General features: G+C 38.3%; 3 protein-coding genes across 10 annotated transcripts in view; 1 reads left to right on the top strand and 2 right to left on the bottom strand.

The window, feature by feature from the left end:
- Positions 1 to 213: 213 nt before the first annotated feature.
- Positions 214 to 17439, bottom strand: LOC129775198 (gustatory receptor for sugar taste 64a-like). Of its 7 annotated transcripts, none has more exons than XM_055779585.1 (5): positions 16913 to 17439; positions 1224 to 1387; positions 891 to 1174; positions 622 to 833; positions 214 to 521 (listed from the first exon to the last, which is right to left on the bottom strand). In XM_055779585.1, exons 1-5 carry the CDS (start codon positions 17328 to 17330, stop codon positions 496 to 498), a joined length of 1104 nt encoding a protein of 367 aa, XP_055635560.1. In that variant the 5' UTR covers positions 17331 to 17439; the 3' UTR covers positions 214 to 495. The 7 variants fall into 7 exon arrangements, with proteins under 7 accessions (XP_055635560.1, XP_055635562.1, XP_055635559.1 ...); XM_055779587.1 differs by having other exon boundaries at positions 214 to 559; XM_055779584.1 differs by having other exon boundaries at positions 581 to 833.
- Positions 622 to 20737, top strand: part of LOC129775195 (mucin-2) — a 159948-nt gene continuing 139832 nt past the window's right edge. The window contains exons 1-2 of one of the 2 annotated variants that reach the window (XM_055779581.1): positions 622 to 928; positions 2476 to 3436. The gene's annotated coding sequence lies outside the window, so the exon portion shown is untranslated. The remainder of the gene's footprint in view (positions 929 to 2475; positions 3437 to 20737) is intronic. The other variant, XM_055779582.1, reaches the window with a different exon arrangement.
- On the bottom strand, positions 17302 to 18995 carry LOC129775201 (gustatory receptor for sugar taste 61a-like). The gene is made up of 5 exons (XM_055779595.1): positions 18854 to 18995; positions 18412 to 18792; positions 18190 to 18353; positions 17601 to 18134; positions 17302 to 17536 (listed from the first exon to the last, which is right to left on the bottom strand). Exons 1-5 carry the CDS (start codon positions 18993 to 18995, stop codon positions 17432 to 17434), a joined length of 1326 nt encoding a protein of 441 aa, XP_055635570.1. The 3' UTR covers positions 17302 to 17431.

Here is a 20737-nt window from a genome sequence, read left to right on the forward strand (position 1 = left end):
TACTAGAAGTACGTTGTTCTGACCCTAATTTAATCTATTTTCTATGAATTTTCAGATATTCTCACCAAAACTTACCATTATAATATAAAAAAAAAATTAGACACAAAAGTGATTTTCATTTACACGGAGTACTAATTTGGTTTGGTAAAAATAATTTTCATTCATAATTTTATTTTAAAAGTATGTTCATTTCCTTTGCAAACCCATATTGTCATGTCTACTCCCCCTTGATTGAAGTCTTGAAGGATGTCAATAAATCTTTGTAGCCGAGAATTTTATTCTGCTCGAATGATTAAATAAGTTATGTCACGGATGTTTAACACAAAATACACCACAAAAAAAAGTGAACAACAATTACATATTTTTGCTTGGGACAAACGACAAACGCACAAGTTCCACAGTGATTATTAGACATCTTTCGAAAATGCCAATTTTGAGCAGGGGGCGATTTCCCCAATGCCCTCAGTATCCTCGGCAAGTTGCAACATCACCAGTTCATAGGTTATTACCGTTCCAGCCATCTGCAACATTGTCGTCTATTTTGGAATGTTTTCTCTACCTGATAGTGATGTGTCATTACCGCTAGCATCGTCCTTTTTGTTAGATGAAAAAAACCCATACCTGAGAATGCAACTCGCTGTGTTCTCAGCTGGCTTGTGAACCGATCGAGTTCTAGACACCACCCTATATTTGGAATTTTCGTACAGATCGCAAGCGGTGCTTTTGCAGTTTCATTAATCATTGCAGCGCTGTAGAAGACTAATGCTGTTTTACAAATCAGATAAGCCAAAGCGTAACAGTGGTCAATGAGCGAGGCAAAGCTCTCCTCCTTCCTGGAAAAATACTATTGTAATTGTGGAAAAAAGAAATGGGAGCCTTTTTTCAACTACCTCGTGATATTTAGCAGCTGGAAACAAATTAGATACAGGTTAGTGCCACATGAGCTTATAATGAGTGGGGCTAGTAGTTCGTTGGTTTCATTCACCAGATCACACAATAATACATATTGTGACCGTATATCGACCCAAAATTTCTCATCTGCGATCGTGATACCTGTGCTGAAGCATCGTACTTTTACAAAAATTTGCTCAAAATGGAATGATAGTCCTATACTGAATAGGATTATCATTAGGTCCTGACAGGTCCAAGCCATGGTGAGAGCGAAGTTCGCGTACTGTAAATAAAAACGTGAAAAGATGTGTCCACAGTTGAGTAAACCTTACCTCGGTGAAGAGCAGGATGAGAATGTTGAAAGGAATGTGCTTGAAGATGAACGAATAGTGTCTGGAGGCGAAGTAACGCGGAAAGTTATCAACGTCCCAGTGGCAGAACTTGGCTTCATGGTATTGGTTGTACACGTCGGCAGCTTTCGATAGCAGATGTTCGACTGTAACCAAAAATTGCATGAGAAAAATACGAAAAAAAAGAAATATAATGGAAAATAATAATTGATAGAAAAATTCTTGAGAAAATATCATAAGTCGACTTTCAACAATGTGCTTGAACTGTCGATGTCGATTCAAATTTGTATTCGACGGTTAATTTTCATTGTACATAATACCATTTTTCTCTAGTTTCCATGCGTTTCTATTGAGTGGCGAAACATTATTTCTTATGCACATACATCCCTCTTATATTTATATATAAAATATTTGAAGAGCTTCCCATGCGATATGATTATATACGAGGACCGTTCAAAAAGTATCGCGATTTTTGAACATCCGTAAGTTACGTATATTCGATCTTCGTTTTATATGTGGCGTTATTGAGGTACTCATGGCTCTCACTTAAGCTGACACGTTCGATCACTTTGAAGGTTTGGTCTTTTGCCAGCATCTTTGCTTGCATGTGTTTTGGCTCCTCTTCGATTTTTGGCTATTCTGATTCAACAGCCTTCATTGGGATGATTTAGTTTTGGTTTACACATCATAACCATAAACCGATGATTTGTAATCAGTTATGACCATCAAACCCTGTGATGGGTAGGAAGTCCTTTCCCCAATAAAAAAGTTCCTTGGCGTGGATGGGGATTCGAACTCACGCGTGCAGAGCACATTGGATTAGCAGTCGAACGACTTAACCTCTCGGTTCTCGGCTATCAACCTTGTCATGTTGATAGGATATGATCAGCTGTTGGGTTATTTAACTGTTATTTCTTCACAATAATCGGATGGGATCGAGAAGCGATAGATCTCTCTATTCCGCGCGGTGAATGGCGTGGGATAGCTCATGTCATAGTTTTCCCGAAAGCAAATTGCGTGACTATGATGAGATAAATTTTGAAGTCGTGCCCTCGTATGTTTTCAACTCTGGTATCAAATTGGAGCTAAAATGTAATGTGGCTTCCAGAATAAAGCGAAAAACTTTGTAAACTCACTCAACGCGAGGGCGAGCAATTTGACAGTTTTGTTACCCGAGTAAAAGAGCAGGCAAAAAAATGCTCATTCGATGTTCTTCACGACTCACTTGTTAAAGACCGGATCATAATAGGAGTGAAATACACAAATTTAGTGCCACAGTTATTGAACGATGAATTGACATTGCAGAAGACTATCGAGTTGTGCCGTAATTTCGAGCTGACGGCAATGCAAAGCAAGGCGTTATCAGGTGAAACAAGAGTAGACACGGTGAAAACGGTAAAAAAGAAATTTAGTGGTGGCCGATCGGAAATAAAACGAGAAGTTTTTCAGTGCCAAAAATGCGGAAGGAAACACGCTACACAATCGTGTCCTGCATTCGGTAAAGAATGTCGCAAATGCGGGCTGCTAAATCATTTTGCTGCGATGTGCAAGTCGAAAAATGTAGTGCAAACGGTTACAGCATCCGCGGAAAATGATGCAGAAGTTAAAGAAGAAGAGCTGTTCGTTGGTTCAGTGGAGAGCTCGAAGAACGACGCTGATTGGTTTGAAATGGTGAAAGTGAACAACAAGATGTTTTCAGTGAAACTCGATTCAGGCGCGCATTGTAACGTAGTACCGTTGTGGCTAGTGAAACAACTGACGGTTAGTTTACGGCCTTCTAAAACGAAGTGCTTGGAGAGATTTAACCGCTGTGCAGCATAAAGAACAAGACAAGCAACATCACGTTTAAGGTGGTGGAAGAATCGGTAGTGCCAGTGCTCGGAAAAGATACTTGTATTGCCCAACGGCTGATAGCGCGAGTAGACACGGGGAAAATTTCGGACAATATGGTGTATGATGGACTCGGTTGCCTAAAAAATTACGTGTACAATATAGACTTGATCGCGAACCCTCAGTGGGAAACCAGACCAGCACGGCATGTTCCACACAGCGTCAGAGCAGTAGTGAAGAAGGAGTTGGATTCTATGGAGCGGCTTGGAGTTATAGAAAGAATACACGCACCAACGCCAGTGGTGAACGCTATGGTTTTGGTTAAAAGAAATGACAAGTTGCGCATCTGTATTGACCCGTCGCAGGTAAATCAAAATTTGTTAAGAAGACATCATCCTCTAACAACTATTGAAGAGATAGCGGCCCGATTGAGGAATTCAGCTTTTTTCACGATTCTTGATTGCAAGAAGGGGTTTTGGCAAATAAGGGTTACAGAAAGAACATCCAGATATCTAACTTTTGGCACTCCGTGGGGGAGGTACGCCTGTAAGCGGTTATCGTTTGGACTTGCGTCAGCTCCAGAGGTGTTCCAAAAAGTTATGTACGACACTCTGGAGGGCATTGAAAATGTGGAATTTTCTATGGATGATATTCTAATACATGCAGACAGCTTGGAAAACTTGTCGAAAATAACGGAGGCAGTCATCAAAAGGTCACATGTAGCTGGTTTAAAACTAAACAAAGAAAAATGTTTGTTCACTCAAACAAGTGTAAAATTTCTGGGTCACATAGTAACTGGTGGTGGTTTAAAAGCTGATTCTGAAAAGCTTGCTGCAATTATTAATCTGAAAACCCCTTCGAATAAGCCGCAACTTCAAAGGGCATTGGGCATGATAACATACCTGGGAAAATTCGTGCCAAATTTGTCTGAAATAACGATTCCATTGAGAAGACTTCTGGCCAAGGATGTTGATTGGGAATGGAGCTATGAACAGGAGGAGTCATTCCAGAAGATTAAATCCTTGATGCAGTCGCCTCCGGTACTTAAATATTACGACGTGAATGATCCAGTCACACTTTCAGTGGATGCAAGTTCACACGCCCTTGGTGCTTACGCATCCAAGGCTTTGACATCTGCAGAGATGAATTACCCTCAAATTGAGAAGGAAGCAACCGCAATAAGATTTGCTTGTCAAAAATTCCACCAATACATTTACGGGAAGTAGTTGATGGTCGAAACTGACCATAAACCATTAGAATCGATTTTCCGAAAACCGCTAGATAGAGCCCCACCGCGATTGCGCGGAATAATTGGAGGTTTCACAGTATAACCCTACATTTGTGTATGTCAAGGGGACGAGCATTCCGATACCTGATATCTTAAGCCGCGACGTTGAAAACATTTCAAATAATATAGACGAAGAGCAATTAGAAGTACATTTTGTATTGCAGATGACCAAGACCTCCAGGGATGAGTTGAAGCAACACACTGAGACGGATTTCGAGATGCGGTCGTTGAAGACAATAGTGATGCAAGGTTGGCCGGAAAAGAGAGACGAGCTACTGCCGGAACTGAGAAAATATTGGTGCTTTCGGGACGAGATGGCGGTCTACGATGGGTTGATTTTCAAGTCAAATCAAGTACTTATCCCACAATCGCTAAGGAAGATCATGCTAGCCAAAGTTCACAGTGGACATTCAGGGATTCAGAGCTGTAATCGCAGAGCAAAGCAGGTATTGTTCTGGATAGGAATGTCCAAAGATATCCAAGAAATGGTGGAGGCCTGTACCATTTGTCAGCGACATCAACGAAGTAACACGAAACGCACAATTCTTCTAAAGGACATCCCTGGGCTACCATTTGAAAGAGTTGCGTCGGATCTTTTTCATTTCAAAGAAAAGGAGTTTCTTTTATTGGTTGACAGCTATTAAGGGTTCTTTGACCTGAAGCAGCTATCTGAAACAGGTCATTAAACAGCTGAAAGAATGGTTTTCTGTTCACGGTATTCCTCAAGTTTTGGAGATTAATAATAGTCCTCAGTACGCTTGTGAGGAGTTTCGTCGGTTCTGTCGCGAATGGGATTTCGATCACCAGACATTGAGTCCGCACTTTCCTCGTGCAAATGGATTGGCAGAAAGATTCGTGCAAGTAGCCAAAGCGATGCTAAAAAAATGTAGTGATGATGGATCTGACATACATCTAGCCTTACTTCATATGCGTAATACACCTCGAAGTAACTCCATGCCGTCTCCCAATGAAAGACTAATGGGTAGGTTAGTGCGATCAAACATGCCGATGACGTTGGAAGCATTGAGACCTAAGGTGGCTATAAACGTTCAACAACTCTTGGAGCATGAACGGGAGACTCAGAAGAGCTATGCGGACAGAGGAGGCAAAGAACCATCTCAGTTTACCGAACAGGAGAGAATACTAATACAGGATCAAAATTCTCGAACATGGATACCAGGAACGATAGCGAGGCAGTAAGACGAAAACCGTTCATATTTGGTGACTGATGGTAACAGGACTGTTCGGAGAAATGCTCATCATTTTCGTAAGCTGTTCGACCAACAGAGATTACTTCACCAGCAATTGAGAATCTAGATGACTATCGTTGCGAGGCGACATTGGCGACATTGGACACGGAGATGAGCTGAATACATCTACAGCAAAGACAGTGACTCGTTCTGGACGTGTTGTGAAAGCGAAGAAGTTCCGTGATTTTGAATATTATCAAAAACGGGATATTTAACGTATATGTATAACCTTTGTTAACCAATCATTATATAACACTACCTTGTAACATATATACACATTGAATAAACGTCATTTGATTCACTTGCATATAGCTTAAAGGCTGATTTAGACGATCGAACAAGTAATTGGCCTCTAACTTGAACAGAGTGTCTGTTCTCTATTCACTGGATACTTCAACTAGAGCGCTGACTGGCATCGTCTAAATCAGCCTTTACAACGAGTATCGCGCTTTTTGGAAGCGAAATTTCATCTATACCACTATCCCACCACTATCGGAGAAGTAGCCTTGGCTGACAGTATGAACCAGGGTAGCAAAATCATATATTCATTTTACTGATAGCACAAGATATTGAGACAACATCAAATTCAATCACCAATGTTCCCCAGCTCATGACAAATGAACCGAACAATACTCCATCACGTTGAACAATTAGTTTATGCATTATTTCCTACATTCACATGTAGCGTGTAATACTGCTTTCTTATCCAAGTAGTGTAGGTTGTTTTATATATTGTATCATAGTTTGAGCCTTATCGGTTCCGAACTTTTCGAGTTTTTGACGTGTACACAAACGAACTCAACATTGTTATGTGTATAGAGATAGAGGAGGGAAATCAATAGATTTAGAATAATTTCGAAACACAATTTCAATTCACGATTTTGTCAAACACTTTGAAAAAAGATGTTTTCATCACATAAAACTCGTATTTAATTCGAAATGGTCGATTTTCATTAGAATATAAAAATTTTTATATGGCCATATAAAAAATCATTTTTCTCCAATTTTTTAAATTTTTTTATGCCGTAACAACATTCCTTGGAGTGCAATGTATATTGTGTACAACTTTGAGCTCAATCTGTTCCGCACTTTTCGAATTTTTAATGCGTACACAAGCGATCACAACATTTTTATATATATATAGATATTATAAAGACTTTCGGCCGGTCATGATAGTATGATAGAGTTAATTGCTTCACACCACCGTAGACATCGGAATTGTACATATGTCATCGCAAATTATGGATGGCATTTTTATTTTCTACTAGTTGACCCGACGAACTTCGTCCCGCCCAGAATAGATTTTTTGATTTGAATACTTTCAAACATCCACGTTTTCTTACTAAGTGAACGTTAGTGAGTCCAATCACTGAACTCTTCATTGATTGATTACCCTTTGATCCTTTACAATTTCCTTCTACTATAAATTGTCTAGTACTTCTACAAAAATTCGTCCTTATAATATAAAATTATTTTCAGACACAATTCTCGTTCAAGATTCTTCAAGCATTTGGAAATAACATGTTTCTCCGTTGCATGGAATACATGTTTGATACAGAGAATATCACAAAATAAAGACAGCTCAAATCGGACCATTCTTTCCTCGGGTTTAGGGCACACCAACACATTTGGCCTTCCGTTTTTGTTTATATAGATAGAAGATATAGGAATGCGTTATCCCGTCTGAAAATCCTTTTCCACTTTCGAACAAAAATAAATTTCGTTAGCGCCAACAACAAATGGACTAACAACGCTTAGTTAATTGTGGAACATATGGGATTTCAATTTTCTGAATTTTCCGATTTTTCTCTCCGCTATATTGATCTACGGGAAGAGACGAATACAACGAAATATAGATGACTCAAATTGAACCATTCCTTCCTCGGGTTTTGCGCTTAGCAATACATTTGGCCTTCCATTCTTATTTATAGAACTAACTGAGCTGGCAAACTACGTCTCGCCCAAAATTTATTTTTTGTTATCACATCCACGTTTTCCTACTAAGCGCACGTTCATGGGTCTGATCGCAGAACTGTTCATTGATTGATCTTCTAATCTACACTTCAAAATTATTTTTTACTATAAAATTTCAGTTTTTCTACCAAAACTCGAAATTATAATATCAGATTATTTTCAGACTCAATTCTTTTCATCCACTTGCAAATAACATATTTCTCCGTTACATGGAATAAATGTTTGATACAGAAAATATGATAGAATGAAGACAGTCCTAAATCTGACAATTCCTTTCTCGAGTTTTGCTCTTATCAACACATTCGGCGATCCATTTTTATTTTTATAGATAGGAGAAAATATAGGAGTACATTTTATCACAATAAAATCCATTTCCACTTTCGAACGAAGATCAATTTCGTTACCGCAAACATCAAATGGACTAACAACGCTTATCAATATGTAATTGTAGAACACATGCGAATTGAATTTTTCGAATTTTCTCATTTTGCTTCAGAGTTTTCCGAAAATTTTCAATTGCGCATTATTTTTATGAGACCTTCTCTCCTTCCCAGAGGAGGAAAGGGTGTCATACCATCATAGAAACATTTCTCGTACCCAAAAACCCTCACCTCCCAAATTTGGCTCCATTAGCTTCATTAGTTTTCGAGTTATGCAGAAATTTGTCTTTCATTTGTATGGGAGCCCCCCTTAGAGAGGGGGGGTGGAGTGTCTAACCATCATAGAAACATTTATTGTACCCTAAAACCTCCACATGCCTAATTTGGTTTCATTTGTTTGCTTAATTATCGAGTAATGCAGAAATTTGTTTTTCATTTGTATGGCAGCTCCCCCTTAGAGAATGGAGTGGAGTGTCTAACCAACGTAAAAATATTTATTGAACCTTATAATCTTAACATGCCAAATTTGTTTTCATTTGCTTGATTAATTCTCGAGTAATGCAGAAATTTGTGCTTCATTTGTATGGCTGCCCCCCTTTTGAGAGGGCTAGAGAGTCTAACCACCATAGAAACATTTATTGCACCCTAAAACCTTCATATGCCTAAATATGCTTGATTAATTCTCGTGTAATGCAGAAATTTGTGTTTCATTTGTATGGCGGCCCCCCTAAGAGTGGGGGATGAGTACCTAACCACCGTAAAAACATTTATTGCACCCTAAAACCTCCACATGCCAAATTCGGTTTCATTTGCTTGATCAATTTTCGAGTAATGCAGAAATTTGTGTTTCATTTGTATGGCAGCCCCTTAGAGAGGGGGTGGAGAGTCTAACCACCATAGACACATGTATTGTACCCTATAACTCTCACATGCCAAATTTGATTTCATTTGCTTAATTAATTCTTGAGTAATGCGAAATCTTTGTTTAATTCGTATGGCAGAAAAGTCTAACCATAATAGAAACATTTATTGCACCCTAAAACCTCAATATGCCTAATTTTATTTCATTTGCTTGATCAATTCTCGATTAATGCAGAAATTTGTGTTTCATTTGTATGGCAGTCCCCCCTTTGAGAGGGGGAGGAGTATTTAGCCTCCGTAAAAACATTTATTGTACCATAAAACTCTCACATGCCAAATTTGGTTTCATTTGCTTGATTAATTCTCGAGTAATGCAAAAATTTGTGTTTCATTTGTATGGTGTTTCATTTGTATGGTATAACTTTGTGAGATCATGAAAGAAGAACAAGGTTAATTTATTTTTTGTGATCTTATGACAAGCATTTACTAAACAATGATTTTATGTCCAAGTTTAAAAAATTTTTTGCTATATTTCTTCTTCGTGTGATATCTTTCGCATAAATAATTAGTTTGGCGCCATTCGCCTTTTATCTTTCTGTTTGAACATACAAAACAATGTGCTTTACACAGTGTTTATACTGAGTACCGTTATCTATTATTCATAGTAGCACCGTTTTGGTTCGTGAATAAGTTCACAAGACATTAAAATTCGTTTAGAAAAAGTATGAACTGATACATTGTGCATAAATTATAATATAAGTATACTTCTTGGCTATTTTGGCTGAGATCAGGAAAACGACCGCAAAGGGTTAATACAGATTTCGATACAGATTTTCTGAGAAAAAATCCAGATATTTTTTTTTATGATCGATTTCTTCGTTCAATATTTATTTTATTGTTAAAAGATAGATGAGACAATGATGGTATAAAAGATTGTAAAAATATTCCTTGTTTTATTTTTACGGAGCTCGAAAAACGTCCGAAATTTGTGTCTCTACACTAGAATACCCCCTTAAAACAAAAGTGATGGTAAACCAGCAGTCAAATCGCTTTAGGAACCGTGATAGAAAGAAGTGGAGAGTGTCGGAGGAGATATGTTCTTTCGAAATTTTGCATCCCTGGTACAAACAAAGCATCGATTGTAGTTGCTTGGGTGTTCTCGCCATGGTTGCTGCAAATCAAGTGATTTATTTTTAATAATGAAGGTCCCGACTTATTCCCCTACATTCCCTGATTGGTGTTGTATTTAAAAAAATGATAATTTTTAATACATAACCAGTTTTACAAGAAAACCGAACTGATTCAATGCACAGATAAGGAATAACCTATTTGTGATACCGGTACTTCACTAAGCTTCATCTACTCAAAAGTTTCTTCGGAGATGCTTGTAAGAAGTAAACAGTAAATCTTTCATTTCAGCCAAGTTACTATAATCCCATCCCATAGCATCTTCAGAGTACACTTTAACCTGACTGTCAAATTTCCCAAACTAACCGTTCTAATTTCCAGATTAATTAAACATTTGACTCGTTGAATGAATTTCACTTTGTAGTTTATCCTGACGGTTGTCTGCTTGATCCTCAGAAATCACTAAAGGGCCTTCTTCACTCGACAACATTCGCTCTTTCGATCTTCAACCAAATCTCAATCATACCTGTGCTTCTCTTTTATCAAGACTTACACAACCAATTACATATTAAGAACAGATTCTACTATGTTTCAATCGCTATCACAAATCAGATTTAGCATGGCTGCATCAAGGCGCGCGTGCTCAATCTTTTGGAGACTACGTCTTTCATATCTATATTGGGGTGTAAGTTCAAAGTTTTGCGAACGAGAGCGTTACGCCGGAACAACAAGATTTTGAGCGTTAATACATCCTAACCAATTGAACGAAATGGCATGACAATCGCTTCATTCGAAAGATAAAATGTCTGACCCGAAAACTTATTTCAGTAGCTGTATATGAGCTGGCGCCCGCTCGGAAATCCATTTAGTTGTGATTGGAAAGTAACGGGAAAATGGTCTCGCTAGCTCGTTTGAATACTATGCTCTTCTCTCCCAATTTCATTTCTTTTCTGCAGCCAGACTGAACGGAGTTTTTAGCGAAAAACGAAGTGTTGATGACAATTCCATACAGATTGTTTTCAATTGGTGACATTGGCTATTGATTTGATAGTGGACAAAATGAAATGTTAATATGGTGTAGAGAATATTCCACCATATCAAAGAAACCATATTGTTTGATAGAAGCAGGAGTTTTAATATCATTTGTTGACGAATGCTACTATCGATCGATGATTCTAATTGGCGGGGAGGGGGTATTATTTGTGCTGGATATTTTCGAGAAGAAATCGATTCTTCTTTGAGCGTTAATAATTCTTTTCCAGCTTAACGAAGTGGATTGTAATCATTTTATTCTAAAGATAAAGTGACTAAGTTATATGCTGCATATGCTTATTAATTATTGACACGAAAACTTGTTTCGATAGCTTTGAAAACAGGCTAATGAAATCACAAACTGGTGCAAGCTCGAAAATCTATTTAAAGAACGCCGTTTGATGTTTGCTGTAACGGATACGGTTTGCTGAGGAGCGTCGAACGACAATGAAGTGTCTTTGTAAAGGCAGGTGGAGAGGAAGTTTGGATTGAGTTGTCACCAAGGGCCCTTCTCAGGGCTAGAGACTAATGAACTGCAAACGTTTGAAGTCTCTATAATTCAACGAGAAAAAGAAGAAGAAGATTTAGTTGTGACTGTGAAGTGACATGAGAATGGTATCGCTAGCTCGCCAAGCACTATGCTCTTCTTTCCCAAATCATTTCTTTTCTGCCGCCGTGCTGCTCGGAGCCGCATTTTTTTGTAAGAGCAGCAGTTCTATTATCGGATGCTCACGAATGCCGCTATCGACTGATGATTCCAACTGTCGGGGGTTGTATAGGGGGTATTATTTTACCTGGGTATTTCCTTTGAGCTGAACAAACTTTTTTTCCGGCTGAACGAAGTGCTATGATAATCACTTTATTCGAATGATGAAATGTCTAAGAACTATATTCTTGTTACTTTTTGGTTGCTAAGCCAACGGTAGTCCTACGTCCACATTGCGGTTATATCATAAATATTGCCTACTTCTTTTTTCTTTCCATTTCTATGAATATATTGAAAAAAAACCTTCATGATTGCCGTTCTTGAAATGTCGTATATTGTCAATATATGGCAACACTTAAACATATCCTGTGTTTTACTTATCGCATCGGGTCATACTATACGGCTATTTAAAGACGACAATCTGTGCTACAAGTGTCGTTTTGACAGTGTTGTGATTGTCCTTTTCAGTCTCAAATTATAGCGCGTCAAAGATGGAATCCACCGAGCAAGAAATTCGCCATATTTTACGTTTTTACTACCTGCGAGGTAAAACTGCAACGAAGGCGGCCGAAAAAATTCGTGTAGTTTGTGGACCCGATACTGTAACGATTCGCACAACACAGCGTTGGTTTGATCGATTTCGTTCTGGTGTAGTGGCTGTCGAAGATACACCCCGTACTGGTAGGTCGTCGTGGAAACGTCGTGGGGGGGGGGGATGGGGGGGCGGTTATACGGGGGGATAATGAAGTTGCCTTCTAAACGGCAACAAGTTTGCGAACAAACGGCGCATATTTGACCTCAATTAGATAATTTTAAGTATGTTAAATAAAGCGTCAAATTTTGATCAGAAATACGACATTTATTATTTCCCAACCCTATGTTACATTTTCAACATTGTTCCATTGAATTAGGGGAAGGTGGTCTTGAACCGACTGACTATATAAATATATAATATAAATGTAAAATGAGCCTAATCTATCTACATATATAAAAATGGAGTGATGTCTGTCTGTCTGTCTGATTCTTATAGACTCAGAAACTACTGAACCGATCGACATGAAAATTGGTATGTAGGGGTTTTTGGGGCCGGGAAGGTTTTCGTGGTATTTTGAGACCCCTCCCCCCTCTCTAAGGGGGGGGGGGGGGGGCTGCCATACAAATGAAACACAAATTTCTGCATTACTCGGAAATTAACCAAGCAAATGAAACCAAATTTGGCATGTGGAGGTTTTAGGATGCAATAAATGTTTCTATGATGGTTAGATAGTCCTTCCCCCACTCAAAGGGGGGGCTGCCATACAAATGAAACACAAATTTCTGCATTACTCGAGAATTAATCAAGCAAATGAAACCAAATTTGGCATGTGGAGGTTTTAGGATGCAATAAATGTTTCTATGGTGATAAGATACTCCTTCCCCCTCTCTTAGAGGGGGCTGCCATACAAATGAAACACAATTTTTTGCATTACTCGGAAATTAATCAATCAAACGAAACCAAAGTTGGCATGTGAAAGTTTTAGGGTGCAATAAATGTTTCTATGATATATATATATATATATATATATATATATATATATATATATATATATATATATATATATATATATATATATATATATATATATATATGTATATATATATATATATATATATATATATATATATATATATATATATATATATATATATATATATATATATATAAATATATATATATATATATATATATATATATATGTATATATATATATATATATATATATATATATATATATATATATATATATATATTAAATTTTCGTGTTGTCTGTAGTACACGGCATGCCGTTATTTGAAAATGTAGGTATGGTCCTAAACGGACTCCCTGTTTTTGTTTTATAATTATATGACACATTCACTCCGGTGCATACTATCAATGGCTCGCACAACCCTGGCTCATCGGGCGGCGCTCACTGCCCCGGGGAACGCATTTGGTTGTGCTATTAGACGTCTTTTATTAACTTCCGTCCGCTGTCGGCGGCGTGATTGTTTCAAGGCATGTATTGCCCTTGTGTGTATGTGTGCGCATGTGCGCGTACCTGTGCGGGGACGTCATCTTTTCTTAAAGTATCGAAAAAAGGGGAGGATTTTTGTTTTTATGCGTTGCCGAAGATAGATTGAAGTGCTCTATGGGGAAACTAGCTATCGAACAATTGGAAAATGTCAAGCATTATCGAAACGAAAATCTCACATTCTGATTGAGTATATTTGTTTCCTATAGGGGATCTTCGTAGCCACTTGGTTACGCGTTCGCTTACCAAGCGATCGATCGTGAGATCAAACTCAGGGCTCTCAATTGACCATCTTTGTGTTGTTATAGAACAACTACGTCCACGCAACCATCATCAGCGATGGAAATCGATCCACGGTGGAACAAAGATCGATTCATCCATACAACTGCTCTGCTCTGCAAGAAACATCGGGCTGCTGTTTCATAAATAACCCAACAATGATCAGTATGAACTGTCTCCGCTGTCCGGTCTGCTGAGCAATGGAAGAACAGAAAGAATACCCTTACACCTAAATGGCTACTACTGTGTAATTTACCATAATGTAATGGAACAGAAAACTTAACGCCTAAATGGCTACTACTAACTACTGTGTAATTTACAATTTATAGAAACATAAACATATGTACATGTACACGATTAAAACCCGGCTCTGCTACAGCTAAAATGCTAATGAGCCTAATCTATCTACATATATAAAAATGGAGTGATGTCTGTCTGTCTGTCTGATTCTTATAGACTCAGAAACTACTGAACCAATCGACATGAAAATTGGTATGTAGGGGTTTTTGGGGCCGGGGAAGGTTTTCGTGGTATTTTGAGACCCCTCCCCCCTCTCTAAGGGGGGGGGGGGCTGCCATACAAATGAAACACAAATTTCTGCATTACTCGGAAATTAACCAAGCAAATGAAACCAAATTTGGCATGTGGAGGTTTTAGGATGCAATAAATGTTTCTATGATGGTTAGATAGTCCTTCCCCCACTCAAAGGGGGGGCTGCCATACAAATGAAACACAAATTTCTGCATTACTCGAGAATTAATCAAGCAAATGAAACCAAATTTGGCATGTGGAGGTTTTAGGATGCAATAAATGTTTCTATGGTGATAAGATACTCCTTCCCCCTCTCTTAGAGGGGGCTGCCATACAAATGAAACACAATTTTTTGCATTACTCGGAAATTAATCAATCAAACGAAACCAAAGTTGGCATGTGAAAGTTTTAGGGTGCAATAAATGTTTCTATGATGTTTAGACAGTCTTTCCCCCACTCAAAGGGGGGGCTGCCATACAAATGAAACACAAATTTCTGCATTACTCGAGAATTAATCAAGCAAATGAAACCGAATTTGGCATGTGGAGGTTTTAGGATGCAATAAATGTTTCTATGGTGTTAAGATACTCCTTCCCCCTCTCTTAGAGGGGGCTGCCGTACAAATGCCGTACAAATCAAGTAAATGGGCGGGATGAAGTTTGCCGGGTTAGCTAGTAAATAAATAAATGGGATAAAATTTTTTTTTACCCTATAGTAATAAAAGTACGGACTTGGCAATAAAATGTGCGCTTGGTGCTTGTTTTTCTGTTGATGTGCGTCACATGTTTTTGAATATATGAGAGTTTAGTTTAAGTTGTTTTTGTTGTTGTGTTAAATTATGGAGACTTAGAATTCGGAGAGTTCATTCATCTCCAGTTTAAGTTTTCCAAATTGGTCTTTTATAAGCACTCATTTTTATAAGCCTCAATCATTATCTATTGTGCTCAATCGAGATAATTTCGCGTATATTTGTGTATATCGCCAGGTGTTCAGTTCCTGAAAAGAAGCGAAAACTGCATCGCAAGCTTTAGTTTAGCCAACCAGAAATGAATGTATGAAAGTGATATTCTAGCGGCGATGATCATTCAGTATATTTCACACATTTGCATTGTCATATGACCAAATTAACGGCTGATTTTTAAAAGGGGCATATTCGTATTGTATTTCGAAATCTACATGTATGATTCGAAAATGATGTACAAGATAGTTGTTGGAAAATCAATGAACTATTGAGGAAAAATATCAATTTGAATAATGCGTTGAAAATATTACTCAAAAAATGAATTGAAAATTACCTGCGGACCCAAGGACCGCATTTTAGAGTAATATCCGAAGTAATAAAAAACGAATCGATTTTTATTATGTTCTCGTCGGGAGAGAGCTCGTGTGGAGTTCCGATCGATCGTTTAATTTTCGTGAATGCGAGCACTGTTTCCATGTTCAAGGCAGCGTCAAATTGTAACGCATTAGAAGCCGGATATGAAGTAGGTGTTTTCCAGCGGTGAGAGCTGTGTTCTTCGGTGGAAAACTGAAGGGGAAAGTTTGTTCCGCAGCAATTCCTATTGTCGCCACCTAACTGATTCGCTTCGGATATTCTGTTACTGTTCTGCGAAAGGTGCTGTATAGCATAAATTGTAGATTATTTCTTTGGGAAATGATTTTTTCGAGGGTGTTGGAGATGCAATTTTGCTAAGAGATACTAAAAAACTATTCGAATATTGATAAGTTCTATGATTCTATGTCGCTCTAGACAGCGAGCATGTGAATACATGTGAATACTCAGAGTTGATTTGACATTTTGCTAAAATTTGTTGTTTATTGCTTTGTGGATCGTTCGCGCACCTCAGTGCAAGGCTCTTCATAGGCTCTTGTCAGTGCTACCAAAAATTTGTACTAAAGAGATCATTCTCAAATTAAAATTTGTTTATTCTCGCCGGCAAGCATAACATTGTTAACATTGCAGTCGTGTCTTGGTCAGGATCTTTCTAACTTTTTGCCATAAGAAATAAGGAGTTTTTTCGAGAACCACAAAACATAAATTGTCTCTGAAAATTGTTGCGATGGAATGGTACGGTTAGACAACTACATAAGCTGGAGGTTACCAAAAAATTGATCGATTCGAGTATTACAAAAATCATTAGGTTTGCGCGTAACAAGTAAAAATAACTGAAAACGATCACGGTCACGGTCACGGAAAATGTGTTTCTGGAATGTAAAAATTTGCATACGTTGGTCCCACAAAATTATTTTTATTGTAAAAAAATATTTTGTTGTTCTACTATCTAATTGAATATTTATCTAAGTGCATCATATTGCAAATAATTGTTATTCTTGTTACGAATTAGTTGAATTTTCACTTACGAATTCCACACAGAATCAACACACATGAAGCGACTCGTATTTTGAAATTCAAGCTACGCCCAATTTTGTCACGATTTTGAAACAGGCGGTCAACATATTCCCACTTGATCGCCAGCGAACGCCAATGTCTGGCCAAATTTACCAGCAGTATCAAAATTAACACTGTGTTAATGTAAAACACAATTCCGACAATATTTCTCGCGTTTACGCCTACACGATAAAGCCGTTCGTATTCAATGTAAGACATAACCAAGCCAATCACGATGAGCACAAAGGAAAACATTGTTCTCATGGAGAACCACTTGAACCGTAAATCGATGTGCTCTTTCTGTCGAATTCCGGTCACTGGGAATGTTCCAATCAGTTGGAAGAACGCAAAAATTGGACACATTGCATTGTTGAATGAATCTAGATGCATTTTGCCAAGTACTTCCCGTCAACACCATTGGGTACAGTTTATATACGTTTTCCCCCTTTCTGTTGGGGTCAATTTAGATAGGTTTGTTGATAACCAACGCATTAGAACAGCTGCAGAGAATCGCACGAGGTGCGGTTAGATTGATCATAAGACTTCCTCCTGTAGGCCAATATAACCAGTTCGTAGGTGGCAATCGTACTTGCAATCTGTTGGAGAAAAGTTTTTAGTAAACTACAATTCATGAAGATAACATGCGCAAATGATAATCACCGTTAGCAGAATTCGTCTGGACACGAGAAATACTCCCATCCCGTTGAGGCTAACACCTCGCTTGGCATACATTTGCACTCGTTGTAGCTCTTCTCCATACTCTTCGTTGGGTACCCTCAGGATCAATTTACATGGCTCGTGACTAGCTTCCTGAACCTGTGAGCTGAACCAGAACATCAGAAATGACCGCATTAGTAGGAACAGGAACGAGAAGGAGAAATAAACTTTGTTGATCAACAGTGGGAGCTCCTGGCTGGCGTTCATGATTTGTAGACAGATGAAATATACGTCGTTGGCGTACGATATGAACACGAGTCGGCTTACGGCACTATTCACGACCTCGGTTAGCTCACAGAGCGATACATAGTGTAGTCGTATCTGTTCCCAGAATCGCTCCGATGTTGGTTCCCGCGCTTCGATACCGCCCAAGATACGACAGTTGAGTTGGGTGAATCGGGTGGATAGTCCTATGCTTACCAGCATTATGAACAGATCGACAAAGTTCCAGGCGAGTGTCATCGATAGAACGACGTACTGGGAAGGGAATTGTTTGTTAACTAGTTTCATTTCATCCATAAACTGGACTTGCCTCATTATAAATAGCTGTTGGTATGTTGTATGGTATGGCATGAAACACAGTACTGAAGGTTTTTAGGGAATAGTACTTTACAGGATCGGTGATGTTATAATTGCAGTCAACAATTTCTTTCTTTAAATTGCTGACATTGTTCATCACGGAGAGAATGTGCTCGACTAAAGGAATAATGACATCATGTTACAAATTGAAGCTTATTCAATGTTGTTACATTACCCAGTCCAAGTAGAAGAAGTCTAGTGGCTACCGAGCGAATTTTTCTTCGTAATATTTTGTCACGAAGAGGCTTTTTCAGAAATGTTAGTTCCGTTTCGGACCACATCATAATCAACGACTTCCATTGCGTAGCAAGTTTCCAAAACAATACAGTGCCCGTAGTGGAGATTCCGAAAAAGATTGGCTCTGCTACGTTGATGATGTTCAATCCGTTCGCGCCCAACTTCGATACACTCAGTATTGATATTGAAAATCCACCGAAAATAACTATTCCACTGATGAATCGAGTTATACTGGGAGGTTTGTTGACTAGCTTCTCAGGAAAATTTTGCATTACACTGCTCAATGGAAAGACACCAAAGAACTGCGTAATCAGTAATACTGAAAAATCAAGCGAAAATTGATTGAATTGCACTGACAATAACAGCATATAGTCCAAAACCTGGTGCTATTGCAATGTGGAAGAAATCGCCTTCCTCCTTGTATCCATCACAATTTTGTTCCGCTTTTACCACATCTTGGTCAATCAGAATTTTAGTTTTCTTCCACAGTTTAAAACGATTATCACAGAGGGAATAAAGCATGATCATGGATCAATTTCCATTTCTCCTGTAGTTCCGTTGTTCAATGGAGTAGACTGAATGTTATCCTCAGATGGAATTCATCATTCAGTAATTAGAATATGAATTATACTTAATGCTTGCTTTGAGTAGCAAAACAATAATCATCTTTGCGTTCCTGCGTTGGTTTCATGTATCAAATGTTTATTGTGTGCTGATTTAATTCAAAACAATCACGGCATGCATTAAATCTCAACTTCGCCAGGCACTGTTGTTTTGGATAGCATCGCATTTTCTCTTCTCACACAAATCAAATATTAGTTTTCCGGGCAAGCATTAGTGGGACAGACAGGGATCACAATTTGTCCATTTAAATTGTTCCAGTAAATTTTTCATCGAACAACACTCAAGCCCGGTGTTCGCCCTCAAAGGCTCTTGATTGTTATCCCTATTTCAGGAAGGATTCCGCACAATATTGTTGTTTATTAATATTAACTCTGTGGGTCTCGTGCTAGGCTGTAAATAGGGATTTTATTGCCATTTCCCGCCCACACGAGGATTCGTCCAACATATTGATAACGGTGGCGGCAATAGGCTATCGGAGTTGTTGATGCTCTGGTTTTCAGGGAGAATCAATGGTTCAGAATGACTTCGAACGCTGGAACTGCACCAGTAAAACAGACTAGCGATGAAACAGTTAGGCATGGCATGGCATGTCGAACGGTTGTTTGGCATTCTGCTGATTCATATCATGCGACATGGTGCATTGTTTGACCCGAGTCATCATATGTCATCGTATATGTTCCGAGAAAGCGGCTGGATATTGAATTGTTGATGTGTAAACTGTGTATTGATTCATTTCATCAACTACTGCTTATGATTCGATACACAGTTTTAGTTTAGTGCGTAGCGATTGTGTGACATGTTTGTATCCACCATCAAAATTAGTGCTATCGAGTCGATTAATCGAGTAAAGCCGCCGAACGAAGAATACATACAATCACTTATAGATCATCACAAACGGCGTAAATTTTGAAAAATGTTTAAAGTAGAAAAATATAGGGCCCTTTTATATAAATCGAATCGGGAAGTGGGACTATGGGAAGATGACTATGACTATCACACCGAGCAAAATTTCGCATTTTGTAAATCGAGATAATCACTTACCAAGCACGAACTTTATGTGTTGGTAATTGCGTATATTTAAGGTGAAGGTGGAAGCTAGCCACAAATGGCTGCCACAATGGTGCTCATTTCTTTCATCTCCCTCACTCACCCCTCGCCCGAAAATCAATAATTTTGCGAAACAGTGTGAAGAAAATGATCGTTTTCGCACACTTCTCATTAAGTAATATCAACCAAACTCTAATCGATTACTCACAAGATATTAAATTTTCATCTGCTGTCGCACTGTATAGTGAAAAACGTTGGAAAACTCGAGCAAGTGCTCTGAAAGTTAAATTTTCATTTTTCAATCATCAGCAATGGTTTTGTTTGTATTGGTGAAAGCATCGTTATATTTTCGACACTGATGCCAGGCAACATCATCGAGACAGATATAAAAACCACTCAATAAAATGTTATTCCTGAGTCATAGCGTTTCATGTCATGAAAATCAATAGAATAAAATTGTGTTGATATCAATACAATTATTATTTTTACGTTTAATGGGTCTATAATGTTAGTTTTAGCAACTTTAACATTGGGTAAGAAAATTGTATTGCAGAGCTCGGAACACTGCCACGGCTGCCTATGCTTTCAAAAAC

This window comes from Toxorhynchites rutilus, chromosome 3 (assembly GCF_029784135.1).
Source record: "Toxorhynchites rutilus septentrionalis strain SRP chromosome 3, ASM2978413v1, whole genome shotgun sequence".
In the NCBI taxonomy this organism is placed as follows: Eukaryota; Metazoa; Arthropoda; class Insecta; order Diptera; family Culicidae; genus Toxorhynchites; species Toxorhynchites rutilus.

Bases quoted from the DNA above. Each gene is read 5' to 3' on its own strand.
- LOC129775198 (XM_055779584.1), bottom strand. From the start codon at position 17,330: ATGCATCTAGATTCATTCAACAATGCAATGTGTCCAATTTTTGCGTTC. The intron at 1,388-16,912 runs GTAAGTGAAAAT...TTTTGGTTACAG, and splicing joins GTTGATTCTGTGTGGAATTC to TCGAACATCTGCTATCGAAA. The intron at 522-580 runs GTAATGACACAT...ACAATGTTGCAG, and splicing joins CAAAAAGGACGATGCTAGCG to ATGGCTGGAACGGTAATAAC.
- LOC129775201 (XM_055779595.1), bottom strand. From the start codon at position 18,995: ATGCTTTATTCCCTCTGTGATAATCGTTTTAAACTGTGGAAGAAAACT. The intron at 18,793-18,853 runs GTTTTGGACTAT...TTGATTTTTCAG, and splicing joins CCACATTGCAATAGCACCAG to TATTACTGATTACGCAGTTC. The intron at 17,537-17,600 runs GTGATTATCATT...TTTCTCCAACAG, and splicing joins CCAGACGAATTCTGCTAACG to ATTGCAAGTACGATTGCCAC.